General features: G+C 43.7%; 1 protein-coding gene across 4 annotated transcripts in view; it reads left to right on the top strand.

Annotated features, from left to right (window-relative positions):
• Window positions 1–27,145, top strand: part of TEDC1 (tubulin epsilon and delta complex 1) — a 156,938-nt gene that overhangs the window by 8,395 nt on the left and 121,398 nt on the right. For all 4 annotated transcript variants that reach the window (XM_037906314.2, XM_037906318.2, XM_037906317.2 and 1 more), the window contains exon 3: window positions 903–1,105. In XM_037906314.2, coding sequence (XP_037762242.1) covers window positions 903–1,105 — 203 coding nt within the window. The remainder of the gene's footprint in view (window positions 1–902; window positions 1,106–27,145) is intronic.

Genomic DNA, 27,145 nt, shown 5'->3' with positions numbered 1-27,145 from the left:
GCAGATGCGATAGAGGACATGGAAGTTAAGCACTGGCTACGTGGGGCCCTGAGTTTGGGTTTACTGATGCTTTGTGGTGAAACAACATGGAGATATTGAAACGCTTCACTTGGGAAAGGAAGAAACTTTATTTGTTGGTTTAACCTTTTCTTTTTCTCACCTAGTGAAGTGACTCTTGCTTTACAATCCATAGTATTTGCATTGTAATTGAGAGAAACAAGGTGAGTGAGGTAATATCTTTCATTGAACCAGCTTCTGTTGGTGAAAGAGGCAAGCTTTCAAGCTATGCAAACCTCTCTTCAGGTCACATTGCAATTGTCAGGTAAAATCCGTGATGAAGGAAAATTGAAGAGAATATAGCTGAGCACAAAATGCAGTCTCTGCAGCCTGCTGTGCCTGTTGTATGTATGCTACTGTAACTTTATTTGCTCACTGGTGCTCAGAGATTTGTAGTAGGCTGCGGAACCTTTCATCTCTAGGTTTTGATCCACCTCAGGTCAACAGTGACCTAGAAGAGTTGCCATCTTGTAGCGTGTTTGGTGGCCCATATGAAAGGAGGGTCGGTTTGAGTCCAGTGGCTAGTAGGAAAGGCACCCACCAGTTGCAAGCCAGTTGCAGATTGGCCTTGTTAGTCTCTGAGAGGCGAAGGGCTGAATGGGTCTGGAGACTGAATTTCTATTCCCCTCTATAGAGGTGGTTCCAGCGTGTCAGGGTGGGGCAGCATAGGGGAAGCTTGAATTCTTGCTGCCTGTACGGTATCTGTTCATGCCTAACCAGAGAACATCAATCTCCTTACCCTCAGTATGATACGAAATGTGGTTAATTTTCTCTGGGAAGCAGCTGTTCCTGGAAAAGGGTGGGTAGTGCAATGTGACACATTTTCCTGCTTTTCTACTTTTCAGGCACCCAAATTAGGTTTGTAAAGTCAGTGTTATGGTACCATGGCTATGGCAGGCCAGAATTCTATCAGCTCCCTTCCGACGGCTCACAGGGTAGCAGGGAGTTACTGCTGGCATTTTCCTGGCTTCTAAACAGAATCAGCCTGCTGGAGCAGCTACTGACTGTGAATAGAGTGAAAATCGGGGATGAAGCCTCTGTCTGCACGGTGAGCAGGTTTTTTTTGTTTGTCCTCCCCACCCCATCAATTGTTAATGTAGTATAGTAGTAGGATTTAAAATCGCAACTGTGGGTTTCTGGATTTTCCCTTTCTAGACAATGCCTGTGGGTTCTCCTACAATTTAGGCAAAGGGGTAGGCTGTATGAGTTCTCTCTCGGTGCGTGGAATATGCCAGGAAGTGGCAAATAGCATTTTAAGAAATATTTGAGTGCCTAATAGCAGCTATCACTATTCATTGAGTAACTAATGAACTTTCAGCCTTCCTGAGGGAGTAGTGAGATTTATTATTATGCTTCCACCAATAAAAAGATGTCATTGTGCAGAAAGCCTGCTCTGGAGCCAGCTAAGGCTGGGTGGGAATCTGCTGGATCTGGTGAAACTGGGAAATCTGAAACAGTGGCCAAACAAATTGCACAGACAAATAACGTTTGATAACTTTCCATTTAAAATTCTTTACTTCACATACAAGGTCTAGCATATGATACTGTCTAAACTCTGCCTGAGTGTTATAAAATATGTTGGGGAATGAAGAAATGAAGATAAGGGAAGTCTGAAAAAATTGGGTTTGTTTCTTCTGGAAAAGAGAAGACTGGGGGGGACATTACAGTTTTCAAGTGTGTAAAAAGTTGTTACAAGGAGGAGGGATAAAAATTGTTTTTCTTAACCTCTGAGGATAGAACAAGAAGCAATGGGCTTAAATTGGAGCAAGGGAGGTTTAGGTTGGACATTAGGAAAAACTTCCTAACTGTCAGGGTGATTAAGCACTGGAATAAATTGCCTAGGGAGGCTGTGGAATCTCCATCATTGGAGATTTTTAAGAGCAGGTTAGACAAACACCTGTCAGGGATGGTCTAGAGATAATATTTAGTCCTGCCATGAGTGCAGGGAGCTGGACTAGATGACCTATCAAGGTCCCTTCTAGTCGTGTGATTCTATAAAAGGTGATTTCTCCCTCCACACTTACATACCTACTCCAAATAAACTCCCTGCTCTTAGCACCAAAGGACGCACAAGCTAAATTTTTAAAATGACCAGTGCTAAGTGTTACAACCGGCCCAGTTGTATTCTGCATGTTCACCAGTGAGATGCGAGTGGACCCGGTCTCTGGGTCCCATGCACTTTCAAGCCAACTAGGTCAGGGTAGAGTCTTATCACTGTTTTTAGCCATAGAGCACACTCCTGGGCTCAGACTTCTTGCCCAACGTCTTTCCTTGGGACGTGGGGCACTGCTGCCCGATAACCTCCTGAATGTCCCCTCCCAATTGCTTGCACACTCTCTATCTAGGCTGTGGGCACTTTGGACTTCTAATTTCGTCCCTTTGGGGCCAATGTGGTAGGAAAGGATGGAACACAGGCTTGGTAAGAGAATTTCTTGGCCGCAGAGACTTCACTCTGAGAGTTACAGATTTTTGAAGACAACAAAAGTCCTGCGACACCCCTCCCTTTGTCTGATCTTCTCCTTTCTGGGTGTCCGAGGTTCATCAGCATTTCTAGATGGGCAAAGTTCTTCCTACAAGTCCTGCTCACTTGAGCAACTGTGTGGAGTGAATCCATGTGGGCTTGCTCTTCTGATTTTATTTATAGTTTTAAGAATTAAAATTCCATCTATTAGGCCTGTAGAGAATGGTCTGACATTAAACAAAATAACATCAAGAGCAATAAAAAAGGAACACATGACTTCAAGGAGTACTGTGAACAAGAACTGTCTTGATAAATCAGTGCGTATAACTATTTCAGCTCTAAAAATGTAGCGCTAATATTCAACGAGAGAGGGAGAGAAATGTCAAAATTATTTTCTTCAGGAGGATGTTACGGTTTGGGGTGAACTTCATCTGTAATCTCTTTTTGGGTACTTCTTTCAAGTGGCAGACCTATATGTGCATTTCTCTGAGTGGAACTCTGATTCACCTCACTTTTAGACTGGATCACCAGTCTACAGTACCCCATGTTGACCAACCATATCTGTTTTTGACACCTGCTATGGAATCTTCTCCAGAAATGACAGAAAACAGCTTGTTCAAAACAGAGTCTGCTTTATTTATTATAGGAGCAGCACAAACAGAGAGAAGGTTAAAAATAACAAAAGCTTTAAGGCTTAAAGCATATTGCCTTACGTTAACTTAGCCTCCTTTGAGAACTGGTTCCTCTGTGCATTCCACTATGGGTACATGTGTGCTCCATGCACCTGAGACTTGAGAACTTTTGAAAGCAGTGTCTGTTGATCCGTGTCTGCGCCCCTGCTCTGCTTGTGTTCTGCATCTAGGATCCATGGAGTAGCATTGGGTGGACAGACCACCTCTTCAGTTCCTTCTTACTGCTGTATGGCTTGAATTGGAACCTTTAGTGTCCAGAACTTCTCCTTTGTCTTCAAACCTGTAAATATTTCAAAGTTTATTAGTGTTATCATTAGTGTTAATGGTTCTATTAGTACAGTGGTCCCCAGCCTTTCTGTGGGAATAGCATATTGCTATTCCCAGAAGACTGTGGCGGGTACCGGACACCCGCTGCCGAAATGCCGCTGGAGAACCGGCCACCGAAATGCCGCCGAGAAGCGGCAGTGGCAAGAAGCATCGCCGCCGAAATGCCCCCGAGAAGCGGCAATGCTTCTCGGCGGCATTTTGGCGGGTGGTTCTCTGGTGGGCGCGCTTGGCTGCAGCATTTTGGCAGTGGGGTGTCCTGCGGGCGAATAAAAATGCCCCGGCGGGCGCCATCTTGGGGACCACTCTATTAGTATAGCTAGTGGGTAGTTACAATCCCCACCCTGGGGATTCCTCTGGCTTCCCAGTATGGGAATTAGATTATGCACAGTATAGCAAGCTTGAAAAGCTGCATCTCCTGTCTCTGTATCTTCCTGATCAGTGATGACCACCAGCACTGCCTGTACTGCCTTGGAGAAGTGCATATCTCTGGCAGGTGCAGTACCTGTCGCTCCTTTCTTAGCTGGACCTGATAGGTGCAAGCATTTTGGCTTAAAAAGCACCTAATGGAGAAGGCTAAGAGGCCTCAATCAGACCCAGGCTGGATGAACCCTGCAGTACATTGGCCAGAGTGATCAAAGAGCACGCTTCCTACCATGAAGTCTAATGCAGGAGACTACACCTGTGGAACCTCTCAGGATTTCTGCAGGAGAGCAGGGCACAGTCTCATAAGCACAAGAGCAGATCCCCTTCTAAGTCCAGTCCAAAGAGGACGGATCCCACCCTCACCACTTCCAGGTCGGGCAGGTCTTCGTGCCCTGCTTCCAAAGGCTTAGGATGTCGATGATAGAAAGGTGCATAGGAGGAAGGCTTCGCTGCTACCAGACTCTGCACTGGCAGTGCCATTGCTAGCAGTACTGTCCAGATCAAGAGACCGTGAACTGCTGGTACCAACAGAGAGCATCCGTCAGGAACCTGAGCCACTGGGGGTACCATCCCAGTCCCTTGTGGATCTGCCAACTCAGAACCTTCCTACTTCAGCTCTGTCTGTATGGGCTGACAAACCCGCGGGTGACCCAAGGAGAATGGAAAGATACACCACTTCAGTGAATCTTTGTTCTCCTGGATCTGCACTGGTTGTCAGGACTGAACCTCACCAGGGAGATTTTGACTCCACCAAGAGACACTGGCTCTGGGAGAAGTTTACCCCCTTCCTGTCTACTAGCCATGACTTTACTTTGACAGAACCATTGGCACTGCTGATTGAGCGAGATTTGAGCTTCTTATAATCGGAAAATCAGATATTCTGGAGGAACCATCCTTGCTTCCACCAACGAGATCTGTCCAGACAGGAGGTCAAGAGTTTCCTGGAACCAGCATCCCCTACCCAAATCAGGACACTCTCCTTGGGACTGGAGGTGCCCCATCCTTTGGGGACCTCCACAACCCAGCTTTGACCTTCCTGTTGGTGCCCATGAAATGCCTGTGCATGATACCCAGGGACTGTGTGATCTAACAGGGTGTCACATCACCTCTCTTGTCCAAGAGAGCAACTGGAACTTCCTTCTGACCCTATAGACGAGGAAGATTGCAAGCTGGATCCACCAGTTCCACTGTTACTGATAGTTATCTTTCTCATCAAGTATTGGAGACTGGGCTTAATTCACGCTCATTATCTGCCTTCCTGTGGTCCTACAGTGCCTCATAGGACTGAGTTAACCCTTAGGCTTCTCTATCGAAGTCACACTCATAATCAAATAGAGGTTTCCACAATATTCATAAAAATACAGACTGTCTCTACGTTACAGGCTTCTACTAGCATAGCTGTATTGGTCAGGAGTATTAAGAGCTGCAATTCCTGATTGACGTAGCTGTGCTGATAGAAATCCCTAGTGTGGATCTAATTATAAAAGCAAAACTTCACTTTAATTGGGATAGCTAGATTTGTTTGAGGGTGGTGGGGTAAGGTATTCCTGTAAAAGGGCAGCTTTTGTTTATATAAGCTGTGTCCACATTAGGAGTGCTTTGCTGGCATAATATAGTATATAGGTATAGCTATACTGGTAAAGTGCTTCTGATGTTGACATGTCCACAGATAGTTCCCGTGCTCTTCACAGAGGAGTTTTCAGTTGCATCAAAAGCATTGAAATCCTTGATAATTCTGATCCTCTAGTTCCCAGAGTCTTCCCATTTGTGAGGCAGAGCAGCTGGGCAAAGGGGACACAACTTGCTCTTTATTGTGTATAAAGGAGGCCTGAAAAGTTCTTTTTGCTTGTCTTTATCATAGAAATATTCCAAATATCAAGTCTTGTCTTTCCAGTTTCTGCTTGATAACCCCTCGGAGGTCTAGAGAATTGGGGAGGTAAGCTTTCTGAGCCCTGAGATGTAGAGAGTTTGGGTAAATTGTAAGCCCATGGGGGCAGGCACCATCTTTTTGTTCTGTGTGTATACAGTGTCTATCTTAAATGGGATCGTGATCCAGGATTGGGCCTCCTAGGCTGAGGTAATATAAATAAATAAATAATAATGATGAAGGCTGAATCTTTCACAGGGTGAACGGATTTAACAAAAACAAGTCATGGATTTTAAACAGTCTACTGGAAAATCCCCTCCCTTCTCAGTTTGGGGTTTCAGTCTCATGTTGTGATTTCATAGTCTCTGGTTCTGCAAGAGTTCTCTGGCAAATGCTTCTAGGTTTAAAAACAAAAACAAAAATCCCAAAGCCCTAGAAAAGCTGTGGCTTTCAGGGCAGAGAACAATGGAATTATTAAATGTAAGTGTGCTAAGGCTGCTTCCCTCTAGGGATTTGGAGGGGAACCTGGGGCTTCTGGTACTACATCCCCGTGGCCACCACTGGATAGCAAATCAGCGAATCACACACTCTATGATTCATTTTGGTTCCATGTTCGCTGGTGCTGTGGAAAATCCCATGGCTACAAAGATGGTGAATTAAAAAGTGATAACAGAAACCAAAAATCCAGAACATGAAATAATAAACAGAAACGAACTGGCTCTTTTTTCCCCTGTCACTTACTGGTTTTATTTTGTAGCAGTTAAATAGCATGTTCCTGTTGTTGGTTGCTAGCCATCCTGATCATTACTGGCCACTGTCTTAAATTTTAATAAAAAGAACGAGGAGTACTTGTGGCACCTTGGAGACTAACATTTATTTGAGCATAAGCTTTCATGGGCTAAAACCCTCTTCGTCGGATGCATGCAGTGGAAAATACAGTAGGAAGACATACACAGAGAACATGAAAAAATGGGTGTGATATATGCCATCATGTGCCAGCAATGCCCCTCTGCCATGTACATTGGCCAGACTGGACGGTCTCTATGTAAAAGAATAAATGGACACAAATCAGATGTCAAGAACTATAACATTCAAAAACCAGTTGGAGAACGCTTCAATCTCCCTCGTCACTCGATTACAGACCTAAAAGTCGCAATCTACAACAAAAAACCTTCAAAAACGACTCCAACAAGAAACTGCTGAATTGGAATTAATTTGCAAACTGGACACCATTAAATTAGGCTTGAATAAAGACTGGGAGTGGATGGGTCATTACACAAAGTAAAACTATTTCCCCATGCTTATTTTTCCCCCTACTGTTTCTCAGACCTTCTTGTCAACTGTTGGAAATGGGCCATCCTGATTATCACTAGAAAAGGTTTTTTTCTCCTGCTGATAATAGCTCACCTTAACTGATTACTCTCATTATAGTTGGTATGGCAACACCTATTTTTTCCATGGTGTTTGTGTGTATATCTTCCTAATGTATTTTCCACTGCATGCATCTGATGAAGCGGGTTTTAGCCCACGAAAGCTTATGCTCAAATAAATGTGTTAGTCTCTAAGGTGCCACAAGTACTCCTTGTTCTTTTTACTGATACAGACTAACACAGCTACCACTCTTAAATTTTAATGTAATTTATAAAAGATTGTGTATATGACAGCATACACAATAAGAAGACCTCACAATATCTTACTGGCTATAACCCTCCCTGAGCCCCTCTCCACTGCTTAGCTTATTGTGTTAGAAATCATTTAGGTTCTGATTCTGAAAAAACGTAAATATGTTCAAAGTTAAGCATGTGCATAAGTCTTTGCTGGATTGGGGCCTTAGCTTGTAAACTCCTTGTGGAGGTTTTGTTGTTTGTCTGGAAAATGTCATGCACACCAGTGTCTCAGTTTAAATAAATAATTGGTCTGATGTTCTTTGGAGTCTGTGGAAATATTTATCCATTTTCATCCACTGCAAATGAGAGCAAAATTGTGTTGCTAAGAAACAGCAAAGAAGGAAGAGTCATACAGCAATAGCTTGAGACCAAATGAACGGAATTAATATAATTGGCTCTTGATAGGTATGGTGTTTGGCATATCATGAGCTATTTAGTGGGCTTCAGATCTCATTTGTGATTCAGACATAGCTTGTTCTGGGTAGAGTAGTCAGAATTTAATTCTAAAATCTAAAAGACTTGTCATTGTAGATTAATTAGGGATTAAGTGCATTTTTCCCTTGACAGGGTGGCCCCTTCATGTCACTAGATGGGCTTGTCACTATGTGCAAAATGTTTAAACTTACATTCATTTCTGTTTGAACAAGCATAGTAGCTGTTCTTGACTTTCTGTTATGTCTTTAAGATAAACACAGAGTGGCTGGATTCTTCTCTTGGTTACTGTGGTGTAACTGCATTGATTTTACTGGGACTACACACGTACTTCTAGCTAAGCACATGTTAAAATGTGTAGCTGGTTTTGGCCGGAGTTCTCAGCAGCTTGCAGACTTAAATGCACAGTGCCATTCTTGCTGAGGAAGCACTTCCATTTCAAGATCCTATTTTCAGGTGTTTTTGAATGTCTGAAAAAATTCCATTTGGTCTGAGACTACTTTACCATCCCAGAAGTGAATTTTTGGGGAATTCTGTTCAGGTGTTTCATAGACCAGAGAATGAAAATGTTTTCCTCTTGCAGAACTTGTCAGGTACTTTGTCTGCACTTTTACTCGTGTGATTTCATTTATTTATTTATTTTTGAGACTTCAAGGTTTTCTTTGAGAAATCATATTTGCCATAGACTTAGGCTTTTGACATATTTCAAAAATTTTTAGAAATTGGTACAAACTTTCAGAAATCTTTGTGCTTGTTTGCACGAAGGTAACTTTTACTAGTGCACATATTAATGCATATGCAGAGCATCACATGCTGTGAGTTCTAGCTTTTTAGTAGTTTAAAACATATTGCTAGCCTTAATAGTTCATGAGAGAGATCAGACATAAAATCACAACATTCTGATTACCATTTTTTCCTTTTCTCCCACAGCTGGATTTCCACATGATTTTAGAGGCTAGTGCCTGAGCTGGGAATAGCTATACACCATCTAAAGTCATACCATGCAATAACTATATAATGATACTATATCACTCTAATATAGAGGTTAAAGCAATTTAGTGTGTGATTTACATGAAACTGAGTTTTAAAGGCATATGAGGCTCTCTCCGCCCGCCCCCCCGCATGGTGTCACTACTGGGGCTGAGTTAGTGTTATTTTGATGCCTGAACTGAGCATTTGCAGACCTTAACTTGTTTGGATTTCTTTTAAGTTTAACCTGATCTCTGAATTTTCTGGCTTTGTAATCCTTGTTTCTGGTAATTTTTTTTGCACTGAAATATTCTCAGCTTTAACTCCATCCTAATGTAATTTTTATCTGAGAATTATCTTTTGTATTAAATTATTAAACATTTCCTCCATGAACACTAAAAAAGAAGCATTACCATTTATACTAAACATTTGTTTTCAAAACCTACCAGCTTTTAACAAGGTCTATAAATGCTTTGGTGGGACCATTACCAAATTTTGAGGGATTTGTAAACCTTTCCAAGCATAATTCTGCACAGTGATATGAGAGAAAATGCGTGTCCCTGGAGTAGTATAAAATACGTATTACATATGGGCAATGTAGCTGAGTTGCAGTGAGGAACATAACAATGAATTGCTTGATGTGTGTGGGTGAGATGATGTATTATCCTTCATCTAATATTTTAAACTGCAAAACAGAAACCTAATCATTCAGAGAAAACCATTGACTTAGGCTTGGTCTACACTACAGAGATAGGTCACCAAAGGCAGCTTATGTCGACCTAACTATGTCAGTGTCTACACTACAGCCTTACTCCCGCCGATGTAAGTTCCCTACTACACCGACATAATTCCAACTCCACAAGAGGCACAGGGCTTATGTTGGTGTAGTTCGGGCAACGTAGTGTCCCTATGGACATTGGGTTCCTCACATTGGCTGTTGGCTGTCAATTTCATGGCTCTGCTGTAGCTGTGAAATTGTCAAGAAAGCTGGCTCCAGGCTCCCCAGTCAAGCTGCTGACAGGTCTCTGCTCCAAGTTGGGCTGCCACCCAGGCTTCTGGCTTGGGCTGCTGCTTGGGCTCCCCGCTCTCCACAGGGAGCCCTGCTGCCTCCTGGGGTCCCTGCTCCCTGCCAGGAGCACAGCAGCCAACTGGACTCCAGGTGCGGATCTACCAGCTGGAGGTGAGAAGCCCCCAGGTGGCTTCCCCCCAGCTGGTACTGGTGAGGCGAGAAGGTAGGGAGCTGTGTGGAGCTGAGAACTGTGCTTAGCAGCGCCCCCCACCCCCGCTCCTCTTCAGTCATTGGAAGTGCTCCTGGTAACTGAGTGTAGGAGCATAGTGTGGACATCAGCCATCACAGTAATTACCTAACAGAGGTCAACTTAAGATTATAGTGTAGACATGCCCTTAGCCATGTCTGGTTCCCTTCATTCATGTTGCTGTTACTCTTTACGTCATTACTGTACTGTAGTAAGTGCTTACTAATGGAACACTATTAAATACTTTACCACTACATGAAAACAACAAAAGATGGGTGGGGTTTATTGTAAAAGTTCTCCAAAGGCAGCTGTGTGCTTCAGACCTTTGGGGCATCCATCTGACCATGACAGTCACCTTGAAAGATCAAGAATTTTCTGGGAACCTTGTGCTGCCACTTCTGTGCAGCAGCCAACATTCTAATTTATTAGTTATTTTTTAAAAAATTGTATTTTTTACAATCTCTCTAAAAAAAAATATTTGCCTTTTAAAATGTGGTGCCCATTTTTTGGACTTTTTACTTTTGTTTCTAAATATGTAAAATTTAACATGGCTTTTTTGGTTTAATTATTTGTGAATTTGCACCATAGTTTCTCACTGCAGTCTTTGGAATGGATATTTTAGCATCACTGCTGCTGCAGGATCAGCTGGGGTGTACAGCACTGGGAAAAGCTATTAGCTGCCTAGTCAGTGACTGTGTGCAAGAAGAATGTTTTTTTTCTATGTCCAGTGTAAAGAATGGGGCTTAATTTATGGAAGTGCTGAGTAGCTATAGTTCCCCATAACTTCATTTGAAGTCATGTGTGCTTAGGCCTTGTGCAAATCAGACCTGGGATGGTTTAAGGTTCTTTGGTGTAGTGAGTTAAATAAAAACCAGCAAAGCTATTTAGAATTCCAATTACAGTCTCTGCCAGATCATAACAGTTTTCAAGTATACTGGAGGATAAATGGAAATGGGATGATAGCTCTTTCAGTTTTATGTAATCATTGGTCATAAATCTATCACTTTCACAGGAACCTAATTACTAGTGCTGTGTTTTAGGAAGTGAGAAACACAACTTTCTCCCATTCTGTAAATAAATGATGACTTGTGCAAAGAATAGCTGTACTCTGTGTGATTATGTATTTGCTATGCTTACAATGAGGAATACTGCTGACACCAGTATTATCTCTAAAATGGAAACTAATTTAAGTGTGTGTAGCTGCTCCTGGTTTTTAGGGGGTGATAGTGGTGTTTATTCTCTTGTTTATTACTAGGGAAATTGGCATGGACATTGGATCTTGGTTTTGTCAATTAAATCAGCTCCTGCTTCTTTCTGTACATCTGAAAACGGATCCCTCTTTGTGATCTCATAATAAGAAATTACTAATGATACCACAGAATTTATGCCTCCTGCAGATATACCTGTTTCTCCCCAGCAAGACCAAATAAAGTCAGGCCTGGTCTACACTACAAAGTTAGGTTGAAGTAAGCTGGATTGTATCGACCCAGTTGTGCATGTGTCTACTCTTAAATTTGTTTCCCACCAATGCAGTAACATCACCTCCCAGAGCAGCACTGAGCCATGGTCGATGCACTTAAGTCAACTAAGTCTGAGTGTAGATACTATGTTACTTATATCGACCCTAACAGTCTTCCAGCTGCTGTCCCACAATGCCCGGCACTGACTGCTCTGGTCAAAATTGTGAATTCCACTGCCTAGGGTCATGGAGACCAGAAGGCTCTCCTCTACCCTTTAAAAATGCATTTTCCTGATTGTCTGGCTTGGCTTGGTGAGCATACCTAGCATCTCTCCATTGTTGTGTGCAACTGTCCAGCTGACCATGGTGGCTTCAGGCTCCAGACATGCCCCTTCTTGGAGTAGGCAGGAGATATTGGCTCTCCCTGGCCTGTGAGGAGAAGAGGCTGTGCTTGCACAGCCATGGACCAGCCCCAGAAATGTGGACATCTACGAGCAGATTGTATGGGAGGATGCAGGAGAAGAGGTATGACAGGTATCAGCACCATTATTATGTGAAAGCGAAGGAAGTGCTGCAGCATATCAGAAGGCCAAGGAGGCTTATGATCAGTCCCGTGCTGAGTCGTAGACATGCTGCTTTTACAAAGAGTTGCACTCCATACTTGACACAGACACCACCACCAGCCCACAGAACACTGTGGATACCTCTGCGGAACCCGAGTCACAGGCCCCTGGTGTGATCAGAGAGGATGGGAGGATGGAGGAGGAAGAGGATGGGGGACCTGCTAGCAGGGGTTTAAGCTATGCTGCGAGACAGGACCTGTTTGAGACTCCGTGAGTCCAGGCAGTGCCAGCAGATCAGCATGGAAGAGCCCAAAGCAGGGGAAGGAAGCTTGGGTAAGTGTGGAATTGTATTTCCCATTACAATGATGTACTGATGGTGCCTCCAATTTAACAGACACAGCTATTGAATTTTCATTAATTTACTAGTACTAGAAGAGGTGGCAATATAGCAAAGATCAGTAACATTGTTATCTGCTTTACATTCCTGTAGGATTAGGCAGGAGGGACCATGCGGAGCAGCTTGTTTATACAGGATTGTCCCTTGTATCCTCCAGAGAGATCTCAATGAACCTTTCACGGAGGTTACACTGCAGTACTCTCCCAAAGGTTTCTAGGGATTGCAACCTTATTTCTTCCTCTGTAGTAGGACACTTTCCCACACTAGTCAGTGATAACATTGGCAGACACCATTGTAATACATAGGTATAACAGCATAGGGGCCCGAGCAGCTTTGGGATGCCAGAAGCAGCTGCGCTCTCTGTGCCTTGGTTATTCTCGGGAGTGAGATATCCACTAAAATCACTACAGCCATTGCCCTACACTCATAGTTTCGTGCAACTGAGCAACTCCTTCCTCATTTCCCTCCCCCCAGCAGGCCGTGCTCACCATGGCTGGAGCTGAGTGGTGCCATGCATAAGCTCTCTGAAGCAGAAGTGTCTAAGGAGGACTCAGGATGACATGTTCACTGAGATCCTGCAAGCCAGGGCTGTATCAGACAGTGAGCAACGGGCCTGGAGGGTGAATGTTGCAGACTGAGTGGGAAGGAAAGAGCAGACAGGAGAACGGCCCAGGACACGCCGCAGGAAAAGGAGAGGGAGATGCACCAGGACATAATGTGGCTTCTCCAGCTGCAAACAGATGCTGCAGACTTTTGTGGACCTACAGGTTCAACAATCCACAGAAAACTCCATTGCAGCACCTCCCCCCGCACTCCCTCCAGCATTCCACATGGCATCAGGGGCCACATCCCTACCTTTATCACTCCATCCTGGAGGACATTAAGGACAACCACAGATTCACATACACTTGTGACAGCCCCAGTTGCTGTACGTGCAGGTAAAATAGACATGAATGTTCTTTCTCCTTCTAAAGTTCTGTTCCATTAATTTATTCAGTTTTTAATGTATTTGTTTTAAATTGCTCAGATTTTTTTTGCATTGATTTTGTTACTGAATAAAATTCTATTTGAAAAATAATTCATCTCAACTCATCTAGGTATTTGCCTAGTTTTACAACAGGCTACATAAAAAGCTCTAGCGAAGTCAGTACAAACTAAAATTTCATACAAACAATGACTTGTTTATACTGCTCTATATACTATACACTGAAATGTAAAGGACAATATTTATAGTCCAATTGATTTATTTTAGAATTATATCGTAAAAATGAGAAAGTAAGCAAATTTTCAGTAATCGTGTTCTGTGACGGTTTTATATTTTTATGTCTGATTTTGTAAGCAAGTAGTCTTTAAGTGAGGTGAAACTTGGGGGTGCGCAAGACAAGTTGGACTTCTGAAGGGGGTACAGTAGTCTGGAAAGGTTGAGAGCCACTGCCCCAGAGCTTGGGCTGCAGCCAGAGCCCGAACATTTACAATGTAATTAAACAGATCCTGAGCCCAGTGAGTTTGAGTGAGCTGACACGGCCCAGCTGAGGCTGTCTGACTGCACTGTAGACCTACTTTCAGGTTCTTGCTACAAGGCTAAAAATAGTAGTATAGACATTCCCACTCTGGCTGGAGCCTGGGCTCTGAAACCCACCAAAGTGGATGGGTCTCAGAGCCCAGGCTCCAGCCCAAGTGTGAACATCTGCAGCACTAAATTTAGTCCCATAGTGCATGTCCGAGTCAATTGACCCAAGCTCTGACAGTTGTTGCTGTGAAGTTTTTAGTTTTGTTATTTTAGTATTGATGTACCCTCAGTTGAGATCAGGCTCCATTGTGCTAGGTGTATGTTTATAGAGACACACCTCACAGACCTGAGGAAGAGCTCTTGTCTCCGTCATCAACAGAAGTTGGTCTGAAAAGATATTCCCTCACTCACCTTGTCTGTCTGTCTCTCTCTCTCACTTACACACACCGTTATTACAAATTCAGATTTTTTCATTCAGAATTTCAGACTCTTTATCCAGTGAATACAAGAGCCTTTGGCAATTTGAAAGAAGTGTGGTTAATAAATAGCATTACTTTTGTCTGATGTACTGAATACACTCTCTTACAATTTTTAACAAATGCTTCAAGGCATAGTTTTCTTGATGTGTCTGTTGAAATGATCAGAAGGGCTTATATTTTAGGTATTACACATTCACCATTCATTTGAATTTTCAAGTTTATTTGGTAGCCCAGGAATTTCAAATATGCATAGTATTGCTTGAATCTGAAGTTACACATGATGTGTTCTGCATGGGGTTGCCACCATCATACTACCCAGGAATTGGAAAGAGGGCTGCGTGAGGAAGTCTGCTTATTAAGCAGTGTTTTTTGCAGAGAGCCCGTTTCACTGACACCTTGTGTACTGCAGTGTCCAGCAGATGATTGTCTATAAAGCCCTAAACAGGCCATGTCATTTAAAGAGAGTGCCTCTCTCCTTTGTGATACCATGGAAGATGCATTTGTCAGAGGCTGTCAAGGTAGCTTCCTACTTTAACTGTGAGGGTGTTGGTGATAGCACATTCTCAATGAGATGTCATTGATTCAGTGGTTCTGAAAGTTGCTCGCTATCTTTGTTTGTCCAAACCCAGATCTGATGACCTTCAGCACATGCTGCAGGATTTGCACTCTCTCCTAGGCTTTTCTTGCCAGGAGAGGAGCATATGGGGAAGGTGGAGGGTGGGAGGCAGTGCTGATGTGGGGACTTTAAAGGTAGCACTTTTATCTTCGTGAAATCTGAGAGTATAATCCTAAACTGTGCTGAGCTGATGCTCAGCATGTATAACGGTGAGGCAAACATAGTCCTAAACCAGCTTTACTATTCCTCCAGCCCTTTGGTTGCTGGGGACTGAACCAGCTCCCAGTGCAAGTGAGAGCAACCATAGGGCACCACTGGCCTTCTTTCTTGGTAGCTTCTAGGGGCGCTGATTATATAAGGGCTTGGCTACACTTAAAATGTTATAGCAGCACAGCTGCACCGCAGTAGGGTGGCAGTGTAGACACTACATTCTCTGATGGGAAAGGGTTCTCCGATTGGTGTAGGTAATCCATCTCCCCAAGAGGCGGTAGCTAGGTTGAAGAAGAATTCTTCCATTGACCTAGTGCTGTCTACACAGGCACATAGGTGGGCATAACAACCACACTCAGGGATGTGTGGGTTTTTTACATCCCTGACCAACATAGTTAAACCAACCGAATTTTCTAGAATAGACTAGATTAGGCCTAACTCCCTGTTTGAATTAACTTTCCTGTAGTCTGAAATAAGAGTGTTCACACATGGAGATAATCAGAAAGAGTTAATCTGCTTTAAATTCACACTTTACCTCATTCCAGATTGACTTTCACATGTAAATAAGCCCTAATATACGCTGTATGGTCCATTGATTTTGGTAGGTACAGTATCTTGTTTTTTGGTCCCCTCCTTTATTATCTCTTTCATAGTGCTTAGATGAATCATGCTTTTTTTTTTCCATTTGAATATATTAAATGACTAAAATGTAAGTGGCATTTTTAGTCTCCTGCCCTTGAATATTATATACAGCTTTGCTGTGCACTGTTAAACACCTGCTGCATTTTACTCAAGAAGATATATTTTAGTGGTCTAAGTGATTCCTAGATATCCATTATGTACAATACCTTGTGTTTTCAGTGTTGTAGCTGTATTGGTCCCAGGATAGGAGGAAGACGAGGTGAGTGAGGTAATATCTTTTATTGGACTAACTTCTGTTGGTGGAGGAGACAAGGTTTCTAGCTACACAGAGCTCAGAAAAGTGCTCTGAAGGAACAGTAATCCACACCATGTAGAGCAGAGATGGGCAAACTACGGACCCTCCTGCCTGGCCCCTGAGCTCCTGGCCCGGGAGGCTTGCCCCTGGCCCCTCCACCGCAGTTCTCCCTCCCCCGCAGCCTCAGCGTGCCGTGCCATGCTCTACAACTGCGCTGCCTGGCCACCCAGAGCCGCGGCCTGACCCGGTGCTCTGTGCTGCGCGGTGGCACCGCTGTAGCGCCACCGCCACTGGTGCTCCAGGCAGCGCAGTAAGGGGGGCGGGGGGGTTGGATAGAGGGCAGGGGAGTTTGGGGGTGTGGTCAGGGGGTTGGGGGTGTGGCTAGGAGTCGGGGGGGGTCAGAGGGTGGGGAACAGGGGGGTTGGATGGGGCAGGGGTCCTGGGGGGGCAGTCAGGAATGAGGGGGGGATTGGATGGGGCGGCAGGGGGGCCGTCACGGATCGGTGGTCAGGGGACCGGGAGCAGAGGGTGGTGGATGGAGCAGGAATCCCCGGGGGGGGGGGCCATCAGGAGGAATGGGGGGGGAGGTTGAATGGGGCAGGAGACCCGGGGGAGTCGTCGGGGGGCGAGAAGCAGGGGAGGGTCAGATAGGAGGCGGGGGCTGGGCCACAGCTGGCTATTTGGGGAGACACAGCCTCCCCTAACCGGCCCGCCATACAATTTTGGAAACCCGATGTGGCCCTCAGGCCAAAAAGTTTGCCTGTCCCTGGTGTAGAGTCAAGCACAGGAGTTTATTATGCACAGCACTGGTGGAGTGTCACTTTGCTTATTCGGCTCAGAGGCACTGCAGAACAATTAATTACAATAGATTATATAGGGCGCTCATTGGGCAGAGAGAAGCGATGGGGACAGGTTTTCCTAAGCCACTGGATAGGTTCTAGCAGCAAGACATGATAAGCATGATAAGCACAATAAGCCAGTAGTCTAAAAGATTACATAATGGCTCCGCCCAAGGCGCAAATTAACATATTGCTGACACACAGGTAACTACCCCCAAACTATGTCTATTAAAGTGTATAGGTTAAATCCTAATTTTGGGGTGCAGGGGAATGAGGTAGCAGCTTTCCCGGTTGACCAACAGGTACATTCTTGGAGATTTTAAAGCAAAAAAGCAGTAATTAGTATTTAACAATAACAATTGCTTATAAATTTACCCTTGCATTTCTGGGGGCTAGGATTGGCATACATCTGTGAGGGTCAGGATGTCATAACTCATGTCAATCATATTGGGCCTCTCCCTGAACTCTGTCTGGGATCTGAGGGGTATTGTACCACTATCTCTTCCCTGCATTAGGGAATAACTGTGAGGCCTTTCTCAGCGCTTCATGTGTCTATAGCTTGCGATAAGGATGCCCAATTGCATTCGGAGTTATGCTGACTCTGCTCACTGACTTGTCATCTGAGATGGCATTGCCCGTAATTATTGATTTAACCTCCACTGCCTGATTCCGCGCCTGAGAGTACTTAACATTGGCCTGGTCCACGGTCTCCCCTATCCGAGTGTACCTCACACGGCCTTCCCCAGTGTGTCTTTGGGCCTTGGCCACCAGCTCCTCGATCTTCGCCTGCAGGGCCAGAAGACCTTCCTCTAGATACTTACCGCCGTAGAGCCATTCTGGATCCCATGTAAGGTTACCCGTCATTGGCGGAGTATGGTGGAGCTGTGTCCCGTCAACAGTCAGGGTTGCCTTTCGGGGGACTGTCATGCATATGGATGGATGTGTTGAGGGGTAGGGCTTTCCATTTAACTCGATGGAGTGGCTCTGGGCAATCACACACCAGTAGGTACCATTCATCTGGACCAGCTCCGTGTGCACCAGTTTCTCAGTGACGGCCACCTTGAACCTAGACAGATTTGTTCGAACGTTATAAGGGCATATACATAGAATTTCCTTCTTAGAGTGGGTGCAACATTTACTAGAGTACAACGCTTTCCTGGCGACCTAGCAGAATATTTCCTGGCGGAATATGCAATGCCTTCTATTTTAGTAACATGACCTCTCCTCCATACTGGCAGGGAGGTCACCATTCTAGCTCGTTGTGAGTGAGGGATTCCCAGAGGCACTAGGAGACTGAAGATTATGCTATGACCTGTCCAAGCCAGTCTTTGGACTCTCATTCATTCTCTGTTTCCCCATACCCGTGGAGGGTTACTGGGGAGATGGGGTCCCACCACTTCCATAAGGGCTGGGTGGACCCGACCATCCAGGAGATCGGTTACAATTCCCTGTGTGGTGATGGCCAATGCTTGCCTTGCTCTCCAACAACTTTCCTTCAATTCCTTTATTTTGGTACCTTTTATTAACAGGCTGGTGAATTCTTGACCCAGGTATTTTGTTATATCCAATGAGATGGATATAGAGTTTGACAGATCCTTTAAGCTGTCTAGGATTAGTCAACTGGCCCTATTGGTATCCAGTCCTCCCTTTCACACACTACTTGTGTCCTTCATCATGCGCCACAGCAGGAATCTCCTCATGGTCACCCTTCAGTCCTTCTTCTTGTTCACCTGTGGAGACTATGTTAGTATTGGCAAGCACTGGTTTAAACTGTTTTACCTGATTTTGGTGCCTTCAAAATGTTTCCTTCTCCCCCCCCCACCTTAAAATGCAGATTTGTTTAGACTGCTGTTGTTGTTTAGGGGGTTTGATTATTTTTTTACTTGGTTGTATAGGTTTATTTTAATTCATTGTTCAATACCTTAAGGTAGTTCTGCAACCTGTTTGCAAGGGGCCCAGTAAAATCAATTTGCAGATTCTGACATGGTCCCTTTGGCCGTGGTTGATGGTTCAGGGGTACTTTCTTCCTCCTACCCACATTTACTTGTGCACATCTTTTAAGAAATTATAAGGCATCTTTTTTCATGGCTGGCCACCACCAGTGCTTCAGGGCAGCTCTCATTTGCCTCCATCCCAGGTGAGCTAGGGAGTGGATGGCATGGAGCAGCAGAGCCCGTATGCACTCAGGGGTTACCAGCTCCTCCCACCAGCCCATACCAAAGGTGATTGTCCTTACTTTTTTTTTTTTGGTGTTTGTTTTGTTCCTTGCTTGAGATTTTATGATGTGCTTTTATTTGATTGGAAAGAGTCAGCGGAGGGCAACAAAAATGATTAGGGGACTGGAACACATGAGTTATGAGGAGAGGCTGAGGGAACTGGGATTGTTTAGTCTGCGGAAGAGAAGAATGAGGGGGGATTTGATAGCTGCTTTCAACTACCTGAAAGGGGGTTCCAAAGAGGATGGATCTAGACTGTTCTCAGTGTTAGCTGATGACAGAACAAGGAGTAATGGTCTCAAGTTGCAGTGGGGAGGTTCAGGTTGGATATTAGGAAAAACTTTTTCACTGGGAGGGTGGTGAAACACTGGAAAGCGTTACCTAGGGAGGTGGTGGAATCTCCTTCCTTAGATATTTTTAGGTCAGGCTTGACAAAGCCCTGGCTGGGATGATTTAGTTGGGGATTGGTCCTGGTTTGAGCAGGGGGTTAGACTAGATGACCTCCTGAGGTCCCTTCCAACCCTGATAGTCTATGATTCTACTTTGACTAGTGCCAGTTCTGATGGTAGTTTGACAGCTTTTGTTTAATTGCATTTATATTATTAGTGGGTTTGCCGGTTTTTGTTATAAAACCCCCTGCGTGACCACCCGTCCATGTAGTCATGCACTACTCTGAATGAATATCTGCTGTCTGTATACACTGTGAGCCTTTTGTCCTCCCCCACTCTTTGAGCTTCAGTGAGGGCTGTCAGCTCTGGTTTTGAACCACTCAGCTGACCTGATACTATTACTGTTCCATTACTAACTACCACTGCTCATTCTGTATTTGGCACTTTATTTTCATAGTTTCTTGACCCATCTACCTACAAAATTATGTCTGGATTCTTTTAATGGCTCTTTCTTAACTACTTTTAACACTTCCTCTTCCCTATCTGAGACATTTGTGTACCTTTTCATTTATGTTCAGGTATTCAGCTGCATTTATTCCTTTGTTCCTTACTATGGAGAAATTGGGGTTTTGCACGCACAGTGTCAACTCCTACTGATTCCTCAGGGTTTCAGCACCAGTTAGCACAGCAGCATTTTGAGTCTTATTGTGGGTGCAGTAAAGGTGGAACGGCTTTCCCATTATCGGGTAAACCCAAGTTAGGGGCGGAGGCTAGAGCTTGCTTTACCTTTATGAATGCCTCCTCTTGTTCTGTGCCCCATATTACTGAGTCATTTCCCCCTCTGGTAAGTTTTTGGATTAGTTGCACCAACTCTGAGTACTCCGGTATATACATTCTACAATAATTAAGGAGTCCCAGCACTTTCCGGACTTCCTTAACTGTCCATGGTCTTTTTAACTCTCAAATTGCCTGCTTATGGATGAGACTATTTTGATTCTTGCCTTAAAACTAATTTCTTTTAATATGGTTTTGCTACCTGAGTTTTTTTTTTTTTTTAAATCACTTGCTTATCTCCCAAAACTACACCTTTTGTTAACTCAGATTTCGCCATTCCAAGCATTGGTCCAGGGATCTGAATTCCCCATTCCTGTACTTTGGGAATTTTTTTTTTCCAGTGCAGTAGTTTTTAATACACAGTAATGTTAGCAACAGGACAAACAACACAAGACAAAACATAAAACACAAACACAATTTTTGTTTTGACAGTAGATCCATAGTATTTTGGGTTGCTCTTCATCTGGTACCAGTTTTTCTTTGTTTCCTTGGTGGTTTTTTTTTTTTACTCCTGCCACTGTGCCCTCAGGGCTTCCAGCCTGCTTTTTAATTTTTTATTTGTTGCCTGCCTGCTTGTTTGGGCCCGATCCTGCTTTCCTTGCTGAATCATCCCTTTTCATAGACACAGGCTTTTATTTCTTAGATCTCCAGATGGTGAGCTGTAACTGGGTGTGAGCTCCCACTCTTCTGATTTGGGAGCATGTCCCAGGCATAGGGATTGTGACTCTCCTGCTGGGATCTTTTCCAGTTTCCTGACAGTTATACATTTTAAAGGGAGTGTTGTCATTCTGGCATGGGCTTTTATCTTTTAGTGCCTTATTCTCAGCTTTTAAAGTTGTATTTTCTTTTTCTTTTATGTTGAGTATATCCAATAAAACTATTTCTGCTTTATCACCTTTTTGGTCATTTCACCATTTAACCAATTCTTTCTCTGGTCCAGCTGCAGCATAGTTTGTTTTATTTTAACCGCTGCCTGCCGAGCTTTTATGTGTTTATACTCTAGATATTCCCGAGGGCTGACTTTCATCTCCCCCTTTGATGCCATAGCTGTTAATTGCTCTGGCTGCTGACCTTGTTGGCAATTTACATCTCCCTCCCCTTAACACTGTGGTCTCAATCTCCACGGCTGTTAGCCTTGATGGGGATGTGCGACTCTCCCGCAGGGCTTGCAATGTTACGTGCAATGAGGAAACGGGACCACCAGTTTGCACTGCCTACCACTCGCATACCCAGCCAGTTCTGGGCTTAACTCATGGCCAATTTCTTGCTGGTGGTTTGTCCAAGTCCTCCGTAACACACCCCTTAAACAGTACATAACCCTCTTGCACACGTCTCCCCTCCCAATTGGTACCCCTGGTTAACCCCTCTGCTTGGTTTACATGTGTCTAGGTTCCTTTGCACTTACATTTTTAAAAAGTGGGAACAAGATGTGTCTGAAAGGGGATGAGCGACTTCTATCCCTAGTCTAATGAGGTGGTAAATTAAACATACTCACCTCTGTCAAAGTTTGACTCAGACTCACAATTTATCAGACCACTCTGTTTTATTAGCAAAGCTGCTCTGCTAATACATTTAGAAGTGAGCCCCCCGAGCGGGGCTTGTGTCTCTTAATTTATACAGTTTTTTGGAGAACAAGTTACAGAGAAGTTACAGACAAAAGAAGAAAAAGATTTTAGTCACCACCCTTCGAGATCCCTGAGACCAGTCACGTATCTTCAATTACCTGCCACCCTTAACAATCTCCTTTAACAGCTTCCAGTTAACTTAACTAATTGCCCTTCACACCTTCCATTCTGATGCCTGCTTCTTAGATGTGCTGGCTCTATCTTAATTGCTTCTCCATTCAAAAGCTAACTGTCCCTACGTGTGCTCCCTCAGATACTTTGTAACATGTTTTGGCATGCCCTCTCATATACAATGTATCCAGCATGTCCCCTTATACAACGTTATACTTATACAATGTTATACTTCCACACCTCTTTTGGATCTCAGTCTCAGTTCCTCAATCAGTTCACAAGCTTCTATCCCAGACGAGCCCCCATCTGAAGGATGGTAATATCTTTTATTGGACTAACTTCTGTTGGTGGAAGAGACAAGGTTTCAAGCTACAGAGAGCTCAGAAAAGTGCTCAGTCACAGCTGATTATAAGGTAGGACAAATGGTTAAGCATTAGGGGTTAATAGGTATTGCAGGAGATCTGTTAAAATGAAGTGGGAAATTAGCACCTCTGCATTCATAGAACAAAGGAGAGTTAGTAGGTTATAAATTGTTGTAATGAGCCATAAAACCAATGTCTTGGTTGAGCCCATGATTTTTGGTGTCTAGTGGAGTTATGAATTTAAGTTCCCAGGCTCGTCTTTTGAAGGTGTTGTGTAGGCGTCCTTTGAAGACGAGGACTAAGAGATCTGATATGGAGTGATCGCTTTGTGAAAAGTGTTCACTCACCGGTGATAGGATGTTTTTTGTCTTTTATTATTTTTCGATGTGAGAGCATAATTCGTTTGAGAGCTGTCATAAATATAAAGGGAAGGGTAAACCCCTTTAAAATCCCTCTTGGCCAGAGGAAAAATCCTCTCACCTGTAAAGGGTTAAGAAGCTAAAGGTAACCTCGCTGGCACCTGACCAAAATGACCTATGAGGAGACAAGATACTTTCAAAAGCTGGGAGGAGGGAGAAAAACAAAGGGTTTGTGTCTGTCTGTATGCTGCTTTTGCCGGTGATAGACCAGGAATGGAGTCTTAGAACTTTTAGTAGGTAATCTAGCTAGGTATGTGTTAGATTATGATTTCTTTAAATGGCTGAGAAAAGAGTTGTGCTGAATAGAATGACTATTCCTGTCTGTGTGTCTTTTTTGTAACTTAAGGTTTTGCCTCGAGGGACTCTCTGTGTTTTGAATCTAATTACCCTGTAAGGTATCTACCATCCTGATTTTACAAAGGTGATTCCTTTACTTCTATTAAAAGTCTTCTTGTAAGAAAACTGAATGTTTTTTCATTGTTCTAAGATCCAACGGTTTGGGTCTGTGGTCACCTATGCAAATTGGTGAGGATTTTTACCAAACCTTCCCCAGGAAGTGGGGTGCAAGGGTTGGGAGGATTTTGGGGGGAAAGATGTGTCCAAACTACGTTTCCCAGTAAATCCAGTTAAAGTTTGGTGGTGGCAGTGGAAATTCCAAGGGCAAAGGGTAAAATTAATTTGTACCTTGGGGAAGTTTTAACCTAAGCTGGTAAAAGTAAGCTTAGGAGGTTTTCATGCAGGTCCCCACATCTGTACCCTAGAGTTCAGAGTGGGGAAGGAACCTTGACAAGAGCAAAATGATTAGTTTCACCCATATAGTTGTCGTTGGGATGTTTGATGCGCTGGATGAGGTGTATCCTGTAATAGGCATCTGTAGGACCTGTGGATCTTGAAAGGTATGTTGTGGGGGGTATTGATTATCATAGCAGTGGACATATGTCTGCAGGTTTTGCAACTGTTATGGCAGGTTGCTTTGAGTATACCGTGGTCTAGAGCGGCTTTGAATATACCGTGGTCTGTGGGGTGCTTGCTTCTGATGATGAGCTTGGTGAGGTCGGGGGGTTGCTTGAAAGCCAGAAGAGAGGGATTGGGAAAGATTTCTTTCAGGATGTGGTCCCCATCGAACTTGGGTTGTAATTGTTTGATGATATCCTATACGGGTTCCAGTGTGGGATGGTAGGTGAGAACTAGGAGTGTGCGGTTACAGTCCCCCCCCTACCCCCATGTTGAAGCAGGTTCTCTTGGAGTATTTGGGTTGGCTGTTCCATGAGGGGATCTACTTCTCTGGTGGAGTGTCCTTTTTTGACAAAGGCAGTTTTAAGTGTGTTAAGGTGTGTATCCCTGACTTTTCCTTGGAGCGTATTCTGTAGTATCTGAGCAGCTGGCTGTAAATAATGGATGTCTTGTTGTGCTTGGTGTTCTACTGGATCTGTGCAGGTAGGTGTGGTGATCTCGTATACAGCTGTCTGTAGCTGATTGTTGAAACTGATCATGGAGTCCAAGAAGTTGATGCTGTTATGGGAGTATTCTAAGGGCTTGGCTACACTTGAAAGTTAGAGTGCATTAAAGCAGCCCCGGGCGCCCTAGCTCACTACCCGTCCACACTGGCAAGGCACGTAGAGCGCTCTGACTCCGCAGCTAGAGCGCTCCTGGTACTGTACCTCAGCAAGTGGAATAACGTTTGCTGCTCCTTGGCTACAATTCCTGGGTGTCAGTGTGAACGAGGTGTTGCATTACTGTGCTCTGATCGGCCTCCGGAAACGTCCCATAATCCCCTTAAGTCAAGTGGCCTCTCTTGTCATTGTTTTTGAATCACTGTAGGAATGCGGATATGCCCTTTGAAAGCTCAGTTTCTGACAGCCGGCATGCTTATCTGCTCTGAGACAAAGCAACCATTACTGTGGAATGCTGTTTGTGTGTGTGTGTGTGTGTGTGTGTGTGAGAGAGGGAGGTGAGGGGAAGAAGGGGGGGGGTCTGCGGCTGTCTGAACTTACAAGACAGCATGCTGACATGCTCTCAGCCCCCCACAAATCCACTCTCTTCCCCCACATACACACAACACACTCCACCCCCCCCCCCCATTTGAAAAGCATGTTGCAGTCACTTGCATGCTGGGATAGCTGACCATAATGCACTGCTCCCAATGCCGCTGCAAATCTGGCCACGCCAGTGCTCTTGAAGCTGTCAGTGTGGACAGATTGCAGTGCTTTCCCTACTGCGCTCTCCAAAGGCTGGTTTAACTCAAAGTGGTCTACATCTGCAAGTGTAGCCATGCCCGAAGAGAGAGTTTGGTGGTTACATGGTGATTGGTGGAAACCTGTGGTGGAGTTTGTTGTGTTCAGAAGATCAAAATATCATCAATGTATCTCAGAATATCATTGGTTTCCTGGTGCATTTTTCCAGAAATTCATCCTTGAGGCAGCCCATGAAGAGGTTGGTATACTGGGGAATCCGCCTAGTACCCATGGTTATTCCCATGGTTTGTACAAAGCATTTGCTGTTAAATGTAGTTATGCAGAGAATGAAATGGATGAATTTGGTGATGTGGTTGGGGTGGCTATCTGAGTGTTGCCTATTGTCTTGTAGATATTTGGGGCAGGCAGTGATGCCATCATGGTAAGGGATGTTTTGTGACAGATATAGCAGTTTCCTGTAATATCCTGGACAAGCCTTGTTGAATAAAGTTTAAATGTTAGGAGTTCATTGTATTAAAAATGAAAATATTTATGTATTGGGGGATTGTGTGTAACATCTCTAAGGGGGAGACATGACTAACAAAAACCCTGGGAAGTGTATTGAACTTCAGATGACTGTGAAACAGTGTGTCAGACAAGAATGAAATTTAAAAATTAAACGAGTTTCTCACTATAGGGCGAGGTGTACGCAAATATATCCTCTCTGGTTATGTAAGAGCTCAGCCTTTGAAGCTTCGCTCTGAGGAGGGGACCTTTGTCTGCTGATGTCCTGTTACATTAGGGCAAGATCAGAGGCCCACATGAGTGCTCTGTGTAGACAAGCCTTGGTGTTTTTTGTTCTGTTCTATGTAAGAAAATTCCAATCAAGTCCAAAAAAAAGTTGGTCCAATAAAAGATATTGTCTCACCCACCTTCTTTCTCTAATGTCTCGGGACCAGCATATATACAACAGCACTGCTACAATCAAGTCCATTGGTTAACAGAAAAGATGCATGCAGGAGACAGCCATGCTCAGAGTTCCTCCTTTCTGTTGGAAATGTGTCAGTGGTATCCAGGGTGGATTTGATTTAAATCATGATTTAAATCACTAGTCAGGAAGACTCGATTTAATCATGGATTTCTACATAAAAGTGCATTGTTGTTGGTTGTTATAACCTTAATACATATTCTTCACAACTCAGAGTCAGATGTAGGTTTCATTTTTAGAAGGTACACACTATACATCTTTAAAGTGATTTATTTTGTAACTTTTCAGATTAGTTTTACAGCTGTATCAGAAAATGAATGATTGTTTGGTTATTTCATTTACCAAAGGTAATTAAAGCAGATATTTATGATGTCATTGGGAGGTGAACTATTTCCAATTCAACAGGTTAATCATTAATATTTAGAGGATTTTCTTGCCAATCTGTATTAGGAGGAGGACATCACCAAACAGACATTTAAATTGTTTTATTTAACTAAAACAACAATGTTATGGATTCTGGATTTTTTTCTTCAATAGCAAACATATAATATTTTAACAAAACAAGCATATGAATTTTTGAATTTAGTTAAACATGTAAGTTTTTTAAAATCAGGTTTGTTTTTGTTAAAACTGTTTTTAACTAAAATAGTTAAATGAAATATTAAAAAAAACAAAACACATTAAATGGACTGTCAGCCAGGTCAACATGAGAAATGTAAAATATTGGCTTCTGCAGCTAACTCAGTCGTCTTCACCCTCATTTTCCTGTTTGTTCATAATCTGGAAAAGAAAAACAAGCTTTCCTGCTTTTTCAGGTCCCAACCAATTTCTCAATTGGGAATGAATTAGTCCAAAGGAAGAAAATA

This window comes from Chelonia mydas, chromosome 8 (assembly GCF_015237465.2).
Source record: "Chelonia mydas isolate rCheMyd1 chromosome 8, rCheMyd1.pri.v2, whole genome shotgun sequence".
In the NCBI taxonomy this organism is placed as follows: domain Eukaryota; kingdom Metazoa; phylum Chordata; order Testudines; family Cheloniidae; genus Chelonia; species Chelonia mydas.
This window is presented reverse-complemented; position numbering and strand designations above follow the sequence as displayed.